Below are 13,316 nucleotides of genomic sequence, written 5' to 3' on the forward strand. Positions count from 1 at the left end.
AGGCTAAGACCAGAATTTTCCTCTTGTCTCCTTGAGGCATTCCCTACCTGTTTCAGGGTAGCAAGCTGTCCTGGTTCACGCAAGCCTTTTCTAGTTTCCACAATGAAAACTCCTAGATGCATAGAACCCCCTTAATCCTTGGGAAACTCAGTCCTTAGTGTGCCATCCTCTCAGTCCTTGGTTCATCACCCTCTATCACAGATCACAGTTTAAGTAGCAAGAATCTAGTTAGGAAGTATCTCAACTTACCTATGAATCAGATTACTGAATACATACATCACTGAATTTACATTACTTTATATCATTACAGCACTTAGAGTTTACACACAGTTTTTGCTTGAGCATTCCAAGTTTTCAAAAATTATGTACATGGCAAAAGCTACAAATGGAAATGCTATTATTTCAAGTTGGTAGGTGGCATGTGTGAATATCCTGGTAACTTGCCTAATTATCCATGTTGGGCTGGACATTGGGATCTTTGACTCTTTTAAGCAGTAATTATACATGGCCAAAGCCTTTTGTGGCTAAGGATACTGACTGGGCAGCAAGTGACTTGCAACTCTTATTTCATATTAAAGCCACCTGAAGAGCTTAAAAGTTGCTGAGTCTTTACCTCATACCAAGCAACTCAGAATTGCTGGCAGTGTACACAGGCATAGAGAAAAGTATATTAAAGCTTTCCAGGTGATACAAATGAATGGCCAGCTTTGAGAATCACTGTGCAGTAGTCCCTCTGCCTTTATACCAGAGGCACCCCACTTAAATGTATTTCTAACTTTCTTTCCTTTGTATTCATATTCTTCTCTCCCTTCCAAGACAAAATACCTTTTGTATGATTGATCATTTCCTTAACCAGGTTCTCTTCCTCATATTTGTAAGCCTATTTATACAATGACCTCACTGACCTGGGACCATGTCTAACTCATTGGAGGTAATAATTAGTTTAGCAACAACTGACCTTGAGAGGCTCTTGCCAAGCTTTATTCGCTCCATGGTCAGTCCTGAGGCTTGAACTCAGAGCCTGGGCACTGTCCCTGAGCTTCTAGCTAGCACTCTACCACTTAAGCCATAGTGTCACTTCTGGCTTTTTCTGTTTATGTGGTAATCCTGAGGAATAGAATCCAAGGCTTCATCCATGCTAGGCAAGCACTCTACCCCTAAGCCACATTCTCGGTCCTGAAATCTCTTTTTAATTTGTTGAATATTTTATATGCAGAATGTTGATTCGTGCCTAACTGTCATTTGGCTTTATTATATGTACATTTAGAAATGGCTGAATATGAGAAAATCTTAACAAAAAAATCTAAACAAGAAAGGAGAGAACCTGTGAATATCTGTGGTGGTGTATGAATTTGGGGACTCTTGAATTCCTGACCACTCTTTCAGCTGTGTCTGGTCACCTATCATAGTCTGTGTCAGATACAGACACGGCTTACTTGCTGCCCAGGGCATGACTATTGAGTCACTTACATCTGATAAGGCCCGCTGGACATCCAAATGTAGAAAAGTGACTTATTTTTAGGGTCACCAGCATCTTCACGTAGGTGCTGACAATTTTACAGATATCAGGCTGTGCATTGTAAAAGTAGAAATCTTAAAAACCTGAGCTCAGTGGGAGAGGTTCCATGACCTTTGAACTGGCCCGCAGGATCTCAGGTTTCCTCCTCCGAACCTCGCCCCACCCCTCACCTAGGCTAAGGGTCTGAGCCTGCGCGAGACGGTTGGGGTTGGAGGCTTACCAAGCATGCGCAGAAGCTGCCCGGCCTGAAAATTGAGCAGAGCCCCCCGCGAGGTGCGCGTTCACGCACGCGCACGCACGGCTTAGCTTGCGCGCGCATGGGGCCTCTCGCGGCACGCGCCTCCGCTCCGCCCCGCCCCGCCTCTTCCCCCCTCCCGCGCGCCCGCCCGCCGCCTGCCGCCACCGCCGCCGCCGGAGCTCCGTAGTATGGCATCGAGGAGAATGGAGACCAAACCTGTGATAACCTGTCTCAAAACCCTCCTCATCATCTACTCCTTCGTCTTCTGGGTGAGTGTCCACGCCTGGCCAGTGGCCGGGACACTGTCCACCAGTCTTTATGATGATGCCCTTAGCAAGAAAGGTGGTGGTGGTGGGAAGTAAACTAAAAAATCGTGGCCCCCTCCTCAAGGAGACAGGAGCCTAGTACTGGGTCCGAGCTTCAGCATGTAGGGTGTAGGACTGGGTGGCTTGGACCCTGAATTCTGCTTGGTATAGACTGCAGCTGGTTGTGTAGTGGGGGTGAGTGCAGGTTGTCGACCTTTCGGGATTTTTTTTTTTCTTTTAATGCATTGATGTCTTTTTTAAGCTCGCGGAATGGGGTCAGCTCCCAGGGAATGTTGCGGGTTTGTTTTCTTTTCTGGATTCCTCTTCATGTCCTACCTTTACCAGTCTATTCGCAGCGCCTCTTTTGAGCTAACCTGTGGCGGCGTTGGGAAGAGAGCGCGGGGTTTGATCCCAGGTTTCTAGTTAATTCCCGACTCTATCCGGTTAATGAGAGGCACCTGAAGCCCTGTGCCGGCTTGAGCAAGGGCGACCAGAGTCCCTGAAGCGCACTAATGGGGGGTAGGCGCCTCCACCGCGTGGAGGCACACCGAGGGAAAGAGGGTCTTATATAAGCCAGGGGCATCTTTGAGCTTTCTCAGCGACCTAGAAGATGAGTCTTATGACCCCCCCGCTTCTTCCCACACCCTTCCATCTTTACATTCCTTATCTAGTCATTCTGTTCACTGCGGGAACCCCATCTGCAGGGTCCTGGGAGAGGACCCCCGCCACTTGGTGAGAGCGGTAGCGCCCTAACTCTTCTCAGTCTAATTGGTGCTGCTTCCAAGCCCTTGAAGCTCAATGCAGAAGGGTGACGTCAGCCCCTCAGCCAGGGCCACAGGGGGCTGCATGGTGCACCTCGCGGAGGGATGCGCGCGCGGGAGGAGAAGGGGGAGGACAAAAAGGAGGAGGAAGAGGGGGCTCCAGGCTTGAGCCTTACCTCATCCTGTTTGGCAATTCATGGAATCAGTGCAGGGCTGACACTGCAGTGATTCACTTGGAGAGGTGGGTGGTATCTAAAGACCATTCCCCGCTCTTTCTCTTTTGGCGTTGATGCCCCCTCCCTCGGTTCCCTCTTCCCATACCAAACCACAGCTACTCCTTAGGAAATAAATACCCTCCCCTCCTAATTTGGGTCATTTCAGCTTCCAAGGCAGTCATTTTGAAACCTGAGGCTCTGTAGGAAAAACCAGTCTCATTTTTGGTTGTTTTCCTTCTTGCCCCCCCCCCTCCCACCGCGCATATTAGCCCTAATTTTGCTTTGAAACTGGAGTACAGTGCTGGATGAGGCACCCAGACTTGGCTTGATCGTGAACTTGGGTATTTGCAGGGGCCAAGGAAGAAGGAGCTGAGATTTATTAAGGATTAAAAAAAAATCCCTCATGCCCCCGCACATTCCCTTGTTGCAAATATTCAGGTCTGGGAAACTCTGGACTCTAGGGACCATGTATATGTACCTGGAGCTTTCAAATGAGATGTGCTACATTGATAGATTGCATCGGAAAATAGATTGCATAAGGAAAATGTATAAATTGATTACTGGTACTGAAAACAACCCAGATTGAACCATCTCTGGTGGAATTGTGAGCTATGCACACACAGGATCATGTTATCTTGTTTGTCTGGAAAAAAAAAAATTACGTATGCCGATTACTGAAAACTTCCTAGTAGCCATTCCTGGGGACTAGTTTAGCTTTTTATGTATTTCCTTAAATCTGTTTTTGTTTGGCTCTGTATTATTTACTTGACTTCCTACTTTTTTTGGAGCAAATTATATGAAGGATTATTTTTAGCTTCCTCAAAAATAAGGTTTGTGGTACACTGGAAGTTGGGTTATTTTCTCTGCATCTCAGCAGGCTGGTAAAGGGGGTCTTACAAGGCTTAGCCTTTCATAGAAACTCTAACTCTCCTTGCTGATACCTCTCAACCCATACTATGAATCTAATTACTTAATGCCTCCTAATACATCTTAACCACTGTATTTCATGTTCTCTGGAAGCTCCTTGATGCCGACATTTTAATTTTTTTATGCCGTCAAGATTTTCATGTTCTTACATATTTATCTGCAGCATTTTCATTAGTTTAAATAGCATTGAAGGATCATTTCCTACAACCAAAAGAATAAGATTCCTCCAGACATGAAAACATTAGAAACAAGGCATGTTTGTTAATCAGGCACAGTCTAAATGCTCTTCTTTCCATTGTGTCTTAAATGCTGGTTAAAAAAAAAATGATTCTGTGTTTATTACAAACCTCAACCTAAATGCTGTTTTTATACAGCAGCTTTATTGAGATATAATTCACACGCCGTGTAAGTCACCAATTTAAGGTATGTTAATATATGTAAATATGTAAGTAATATATTTGAATATATTCAGCATATTTTAGTATATTCACAGATAAATGGAACTGTCACTATATACAATTTCAGAACATTTTTTCACCTCCAAGAAACCATGCTCCCTTCCTTTAGCTGGCATTCCATACCCCACGTAACGCTCATGCCAGCCCAAGGCAAATCCTAATCTACTTGTGTCTCTGTAGATTTTCCTATTCTACACATTTCATATGTATAGGGCCACACAATACTTGTCCTGTTGTGACTAGATTCTTCCACTTAGCATAGTGTCTTCAAGGCAGTCCTTCATTTTTTTTTTTTTTCATGAAAGGAGAGAAGGTTAGCACTTCCCTTGTCAAGGATGGAGGAGGCCCTTGGGCCTGACAACACGCATACAGTTAAGGCATTGCCACCTACTTCATTTTTTTATGATCAAATAATATTCCCTTATATGGAATACTACTACATTTAGTTAATCTATTGTCCATTGATGAACATTTGGATTGAGTCATTGGCTATTATAAATAATGGTGCTATAAAACATTCATGTATCAATTTTGTATCAACATATATTTTCATTTCTGGCCATCAAATTACTGGGGCACATGTCACTCTGTTTGATTGTTTGAAAAATTGCCATACTGTCTTCCAGAGCAACTGCTATCATTTTACATACCCTCCAGTTGTGAGGGTTCCAGTTTCTTTACCTCCTTGCTAGCATATTTTTTGGTCTCTGGTTTTCGACTGTAGCCATCCTAAGTAAGCATAAACTTACATCTCATTATGGTCCTGATGAACATGGATGTTGAACATCTCTTTGCACACTTATTATACATTAGTATATTTTCCTTGAAGAAATGCCTGTTTATATCCTTTGACCATTTTTATTTGTATTGTCTTTTTTATTGAGATTAAAGGATCCTTTATATGTTGTGTATATAAGCCCCTATCAGATATATTATTTTTTTTGTCCTGGTCCTGGGACTTGAACTCAGTGCCCCAGTACTGTTCTGAGCTTCTTTTGCTCAAGGCTAGTGTTCTACCATTTAAGCCACAGCTCTACCTCCAGCTTTTTAGATTTGGTAGTTAATTGGAGATAAGAATCTCATGGACCTTCCTGCCTTGGCTGGCTTTGAACCATGATCCTAGGATCTCAGCCTCCTGAGTAGCTATAATGATAAGTTCCTGGCTTCAGAAATTTGATTTGCAAATATTTTTCCCATTCTTTGTGTTGTGTCTTCACTTTTTCTTGATGTCTTTGAAGTATAGAGGTTTTTGTTTAATTTTAAGGAAAGAAATCTATCCATTCTTTCTTTTGTTGTTCATCCTTTGCCAGAATTCCATGTCACAAAATTACATGTTAAAAGCTTTTTATAATAATGATTTCTCTGAACTGTGAATCCCAGCTTCATAGGGACTACTTTAATACTGCTTTTTCTACTAAAGTTGGCATTTACCTGGTCTTTGAATGTTAGTGCTTGGCTAACCTAACTTTCTTTTACCCCCATCAGCTACACTTTATCTTTCTACTATGTAAAGGAGAGCTGTGGGAAATGGTCTATGTTTTATATTCTTAGATGTTTATGTACTGTTGGGGATGTTTTTTGTGTGCTGTTTTGGACAAAATAAAACCTTCTATATTGGGGCCAAAAATTCTCTGTTCAGTAAGTGCAATTGGTACATTAATCTTTCTTCCTCATCTTTTATAATGTCTGGGACATGGTAAGTACTCAAATATTTGTCAGAATTTGTGGAATTATGCTAATTAGCAAAATATGACTAGTTTTTTTTCTGAGGAAAAGATGGAGGGGTGATTAGGTACAATTATTTTAATCATGCTCTTTGTGAGTTGTTTGAGTTGAATGTCTCTTCCATTACTTCAGTATAGCTTAGGGCTAAAAGATCTTAAATGGTGTTGGACAGTAGTATCAGGAAGTACTTGGGCATGTACTAAACTAGAAGTCTGCAGTTAAGAAAGAGATCTGCTTTTTTGTCTACAATCATTCTTCCTCTCTGAGAGGTTTCTCTAAAGTGGTGGTTTTCAACAGGAAGCAATCCTTCCATATTGGCAATGTTTGAAGACATTTTTTGTTAGAGATAGGGAGGGAGCTACTGGCATCTAGTGGGTAGAGGCCATCCTACAGTATACTGGACAACCCTTTGAAACAAATGAACTGATTGAAAGTATCCACAGCACCAGCAATTTCGTTATTTTACTTAGTATTCGAAATATCATTCCAAAGCATGTGCAACACAATCAAAGGGAAGAAGAACAACATTCTCTATGGTATGCCATAATATGTGTGTGTGCACATGCACACATCTGTGCACCAATCCAGGGGCTTGAACTCGGGTGTCTGGGTGTTGTATCCTAGGTATTTTTGCACAAGGCTAGTGGAGCCACAGCTCCACTTCCAGCTTTGGTTAATTGGAAATCAGTGTCTCATGGACTTTCCTGACCTGGCTGGCTTCAAACCGTGATCCTCAGATCTCAGCTTTCTGAGTAGCTAGGATTACAGGTGTGAACCACCGGCACCTGGCTAATTCTTTATTGCATCCACGATCAAGGAATATTTACTCACAGGAATATTCACTCATATTTTAGGAATTACTGGGATTTAAACTAGGGGCCTCACTCTTGCTTGGCAAGTCCTTGTACCACTTGAGCCACTCTGCAAGCCCTTTTATGCTTTAGTTAATTTTTGAGTTAGGGAATCATATTTTTTGCCAGGACTAGTCTTCGATCAAAATCACACTACTTCTGCCTTCTGTGTAGATAGAATTACAAGTGCCCCAGCTTGTTGGTTGAGATAGGTAGGAGTCATGCTAACTTTTTGCTCTGTCTCCAGAGGAGTTGAGATTACAGGCATCTGCTGCCATACCCAGCCCTATATTTCTTTATTTGAAGACCAAAGGTAGGTGGCTTTTTATACAGTGTGTTCTAATGGATATGCTGATTTGTCTTCCAATTATATGACATCATCTGAATATTAAGTAAAAAGATTATTTTCCTTGATTTATATGTTCCATTTTCAGATTCCGAGTAAAGGAAGGAAAAAATGCACCTAAGAATAAGTAATTTTGTGCTTTAAAGACTAGCAAATAGTGCCTGGCACATAGTAGGTTTACTCAAGAAATATTTACTTAGTTAATAAATGAATGAAAAATAAATTCTTTACTACTTTTGGGCCCAGTTATTTATTTTAATTCATGTCAATGGAGGAGGAAGCTTTTTATAAAAGAGTTATGTTTAGTCCATACATGGTAATTTAAATCTGCTCCGCTACTAACATATGGACTAGAGATTTTACAAAGAGTTGTTCATCTTAAAGATAATTCAATCATTATATACTTGTGATTTAGTTTGCTGGATATTTTATTTAAAATTTAAATTATAACAAAACTTGATTACAAAGGATAGCTATCTTAAAACATACTATCCTACTTTCCTGACAAATACAATTAAAGAGCAAGTGGGAAATATTATAACCATATTACCAGGTAAAATCTGTTTTGGTTTATGAATTTATTGTATTTTAAATACTTGCCTGAGTTCTAAGTTAAATATATTATATCTAAACAATATTATGAGGAGAAACAGCCATTGTTTCCTTCCAATATATATTGGATTTGATGATTTGATTTCTTTTGTGATGAGCCAAGGAGGTGGTAGTTAGTTTATTAATAGTGCTATTCTTTCTTAAAAAATTATTGTAAGGATGCTGTACAGAGGGGTAACAGTTTCATGAGTAAGGTAATGAGTATATTTCTTTATTCAGTTCTTTTATGGTGAAATAGTAGTTATTTTAGGGGGGAAGCATCATTAATTTGGGGGGATTTGAAAAATAATAGTCAATAATTTTTTTCCTTTCATCATCCAGAAAGTTGAGGTATTGTAGGTTAAATAGAAAGTGAAAGAACTTAAAGACAAGAACTGATATTTTACAGAATGCATTGGGACTTGTACTGAAGCTTATTCTTTAGCATATTTGAATTGCATGTCACTGCAATTCAGCAAACATTCATTGACAATCTCTTTTTTTTTTTTGTCGGTCGTGGGGCTTGAACTCTGGGCCTGGGCGCTGTCCCTCAGCTCTTCAGCTCAAGGTGAGCGCTCTACCACTTGAGCTACAGTGCCACTTCCGACAATCTCTTATATGCCAGATATCAAATGTCACAGAATGCTACTTTTGATATTTTACCTGCATTTTTAATGTATTTAATTTTGAACTTTTCAGTTTTAGGTGTGGTTATCACACTATGGAGGATTAAGATTTAGCTCTCTTGCATCTAGCCCTTTCTTCTACAGTCAGATCTTGTGCATATTGGAGTAGACTCTGATATTTCATTTATCATTTTATAATTATATATCATTTTTGCTTAACAGTAGCCAGTGATTTCATTAATGCTACTAGGTCATGTATCATATGTCTCTCTGTTTTCCCTGAAGTTAGGAATGGCCTTGCTTTATACTTTGCTTATATTTACTAATTTATTCCCATATTCTACTCTGTATATTCAAACACTTTATATATTCTATGAGAGTCCTAGTATTGGAGACATTTGTCTGAGTATCCTGACCTTAAACTTGAACTAGTATTCTTTGGGCCTTTGTTACAGGGGACATCATTAAAATTATCCTTATCATCATCCTGATGAATTATGAATTCTTTTATAATGAACCCTCAATTTCATAGATATATTATCTTTCTCTTGCTTGATTTGTTCCTTCATTTTGGTGGAACAAATTCTCTAGTAATTTTCTATTTATTTATTTATATTGTAAAGGTGATGTACAGAGGGATTACAGTTACGTAAGTCAAGTAATGAGTACATTTGTTTTTGAACAGTATCACCTCTTCCCTCCATTTTCTCCCAGTTTTTTTTCCCCTCTTGACCTCTTTCCCCTACAAGTTGTATAGTTAATTTTCACCATAGTGCCGAGGGAGTACCACAGCTGAATTAGTTCACCCTTTGTCCCTCCATTTCTGTGCTCCCCTTACCCTCCCCAAAACAGAAAAGGGGTACACAGGCGGTCAATTTTTGAGGCCATTACTAGTGTGGAAAAAAATCTTACTTTTTTTCTTAATATACTTAGTTTGGATGGATGTAGAATTGCAGTTTGGAAGTTATAAACCCTCAAAATTGTGATACGTCTTTCCCTCCCAAAGTGGTCTTGTTATTACTGTTGAGAAATCAGACATTATTCTGATTCTTCTTAAATTCTGCTTCTCCTTTCTGAAAGTTGTTGGGATCTCTTGCTTATTTTGAATGCTTTGAAATGTACTTTGGTAATATACTTTAGTATATGTCTACTTTTTATCACTTTCCCATTTACCCATCTAGAAACTCAAATCCTTGAGTTTAGAGAATTTTTATTGAATTATTCGATGTCTTTCCATTTCTTGGATATTGGATCTCCTAGACACATTCTCTAATTTTCTTCCCTTCTATACTCTTCCTGGTTGTTTTTCTCCCTTCTACTTTCTGAGTACTCTCTCCCACTTTCTGTATTTTCTTTTCTTTTTTTTTTTTTTTTGGGTCCGGTTGTGGGGCCTGAACTCTGGGCCTGGGCGCTGTCCTTTAGCTCTTCAGCTCAAGGCTAGCACTCTACCACTTGAGCCAGAGTGCCACTTCCGGCTTTTTTCTTTTTGCTTATGTGGTACTGAGGAATCGAACCCATGGCCTTAGGCATGCAAGGCAAGCACTCTACCACTGAGGCACCTTCCCAGCCCCACTTTCTGTATTTTCTGTTGTACTTTTTCTGTTGTTTTATTTATGTTAATTTGTCACAGCACCCTTTTGAGACCTGAATGTTCCTTCTTTTGTTTTATGAATGTAGTATCTTTTTAAAATCCTGAAAATATTATTTTTTGAAAAGTGTAAGCTCTTTCTACATGTATCCTTCAAAGTACTCTGTTTTATAGTATACTATATTCATATCTCAAATTTCTGGCTATACTTTGCTCATTGTTTTGTATATGATTAAGAGTCACCAAAAGGCTGAATGAAAGCATACAATGATATCCACATTTGAAGATTATAAGTTGTCTAGGTCTTGGAACCAGGGTCAATAGCTTTAGGTCCTTTTTTCTGTTTGATCTGATCAGATTTCCTGTAGAATAATTTTTTAATTTCTCTCTGAATAAGGAAAGTAATGGACACGAGTTTCCCTGCACAATATATAAACCTTTTTGTTTTCCTTCTAGAATCCATCACCTCTGAGTTTTTGTTCCTAGTTCAGAAATTGCCTGTTGCAGCCTCTATAGAATAAAAAGAAGCCAGAGGCCATTATTTATAAGGGACCTCATTAATTGTTTTTGCTCTTCTAAAGGACTTTTTTTTGGTGGCTCTCCTTATTTTTAACTCTCTTTTTTCCCTATTTGTAAGTTTGCATGGAGGTCTTATCTTGAGGTACAAATAATTTATTTTTGCTTTTTCTTTTAGCTGCCATAAGATTTGGGGTTTGGGCTGGGAAGTTGGCTCAGTGGTAGAATGCATGCTTTGCATACATGAGGCCCTGGGTTCGATTCCTCAGCACCACATAAGCAGAAAAAAACTGGAAGTGGTGCTGTGGCTCAAGTGGTAAAATGCTAGCCTTGAGCTGAACAGCTGAAGGACAGGCCCAGAGTTCAGGCACCATGACCGACAAAAAAAAAAAAAAAAAGATTTGGGGTTTCTTTAGCTTCTAAGATGTCAATGTGGTCATCTCTTCTTCCATTCTCTTTATTATTGTGGGTTAAACATCCTTTTAGTGTCATTTCAATGAAATTTTGGGAGCTAGCCAATATAAATGGATGTGTTTGATCCATCATCTTTAACTGGAAGTCCTTTATGTACATATATAATCACGTGGCACTAATTAAATAAGCACTTGACTGATTGAGTAGAGTATATAAAATGGCAATCGTTGAGCTACTCTAATAAGTACTGGAGACATTTTTAATTTTTAAAATGCTTTCGGATGTCAAGGAAGTATTCTAGCTTGGAATAGACTGATTAAGGCACATTCTATAAAAGGTTCTATAAAAAAGTCATAAAGGACTGGACAGTTGGCATGGAGTTCTGAAAGTTGCTGCTGCTCTATCTGCCCTTCTTGTTTCTTCTTAGCAGGTGAAGGCCTTTGTATCCTTTGACTTAATTCAGACCTTGATGAGTTAAATTAATGTAGAAGCATCAGAAGTTATAGTATGAAGTGTATATGGTGGTGGTGGGGGACTAGAAGCTTGATGTTAAATTGATTATTGCTTGGTGGTTTTCTGCAACTACACATGATAGCTCTGTTATCACACATGTATGTTACAATGTAGTCTTATTTGAATCACTTTACTTTCTATACAATATATAGCATTTGTAGAACATTAAGCCCTTCCTACTTAGTAGTGGCTTATAATGTAGTTGGATTTTTGTCCAAATAGAATGAAATGTTTTCCCCCCATTTTAATCATAGCTACATTTCTTGACTCGACCTTACTATGAGCTACATTATGAAGATTTATTATGTGTTGAACATTATTGTTTTAAGTAAACATCCCAGAAGATGCTGAGATATTGAAGCATTCTGAGGTTTATAATTAAACTTATAAATTGTTTTAGACAATTTCAAAAAAAGAAGGTGATGCTGGGTGTTGGAAGTCATCTGTGACTGTATTTCTTTGTTTAAACCAGTTAAAGCTCTGCATAGATGACGAATGCACTCCTAAATTAATTTAAAACATTGTAGAAATATATATTTTATATAAATACATATTTCTCCTTTGATACCATTACAACAGTTTCTGATTTATTTCCTCATAGTGGCAAGCAGATTATTGGGTTACTGCTCTTAAATTTCTCCTATTGGCTCTTATGTTAACCCTCTTCCTGTGACAGAATGCCTTTTATCCTTGGCTGAGCATTTTGTCCTCTTTTTTTTTTTTTTCTTTTTCACTGTTCCATTTTTTTTTCCTCTTTTTTTTTTTTTTTGTCGTGGGTCTTGAACTCTGGGCCTGAGTGCTGTCCCTCAGCTCTTCAGCTCAAGGCTAGTTCTCTACCACTTGAGCCACAGCACCACTTCCAGCTTTTTCTGCTCATGTGGTGCTGCGGAATCAAACCCAGGGCCTCATGCATGCAAGGCAAGCACTCTACCACTGAGTCACCTTCCCAGCCCTTTGTCCTCTTTTATATAGTGCCCTAATATTCATCAAGAAAAGGAAGCAGGCAGAAAAGATAGAAGAGGGATTCATTTCTTTTGTTTTCCCTTTAGGATTTTTGGTCAGTTGAATATGTAATCCTTTAACCATTTTGATGACAGTAGCACTAAGGATCACAATTCTGCTGTAAAATATATTTTTAGTGCTTTCTACAAGTTCTGGTGGGTTTTGACCATTATCATCTGTTTAGGGGAAATATAGGTACATTATTCTAGAGGATGGAGTGGGTCAAGGGTCCATGCTAATGGGATAATCTGGATCAGTGAGTCTCCATCCTTTTTGTCCATAAGAATTGTCTGTTGCTCTAAAATTAATAATTAGACTCCATCCTAAGACCTTCTGTTTCCATTGATCTGATTGGAGTCCAGCATAGAAATTTTGAAATAAGTTCCCAAGGTGATTTAGCTGTGCAACTAGGATTGAGAACCATTGGTTGAAGGTGAATTTGGTAGATAATAACAGCTCTGGTTCATCTTGACTTTCCTGGACCTGGAGGTAGCTAGGGACTATCTTGTATTAGTCTGTTGATTTGGTGTTCTTTGTCTAAAAGTCTGCAGCCAGGCCTCCAGTGTCTCTCAAAAAACTAAAATGGCCTTATCACTCTTAGGAGATTTTGCTAGTCATTCTTGACTAAAAAATGCTTGTTAGAATCATCAGGGCTTTTATTTTTTGGTAGCACTGAGGTTTGAAATTAGGGTCTCATACTTGCTAGTCAGGTGTTCTACCA

At 39.2% G+C, this 13,316-nt stretch overlaps 1 protein-coding gene and 1 pseudogene across 1 annotated transcript in view; both read left to right on the forward strand.

The window, feature by feature from the left end:
* Positions 1–1,884: 1,884 nt before the first annotated feature.
* Tspan7 (tetraspanin 7) overlaps positions 1,885–13,316 on the forward strand; it is a 114,811-nt gene continuing 103,379 nt past the window's right edge. The window contains exon 1 of the mRNA XM_042702438.1: positions 1,885–2,026. Within this exon, the coding sequence (XP_042558372.1) occupies positions 1,946–2,026 (81 nt within the window). The 5' untranslated portion in view covers positions 1,885–1,945. The remainder of the gene's footprint in view (positions 2,027–13,316) is intronic.
* LOC122128197 lies at positions 4,715–4,825 on the forward strand (annotated as a pseudogene).

This window comes from Dipodomys spectabilis, unplaced genomic scaffold (assembly GCF_019054845.1).
Source record: "Dipodomys spectabilis isolate Male_0828 unplaced genomic scaffold, ASM1905484v1 ptg000324l, whole genome shotgun sequence".
Taxonomy (NCBI): Eukaryota; Metazoa; Chordata; class Mammalia; order Rodentia; family Heteromyidae; genus Dipodomys; species Dipodomys spectabilis.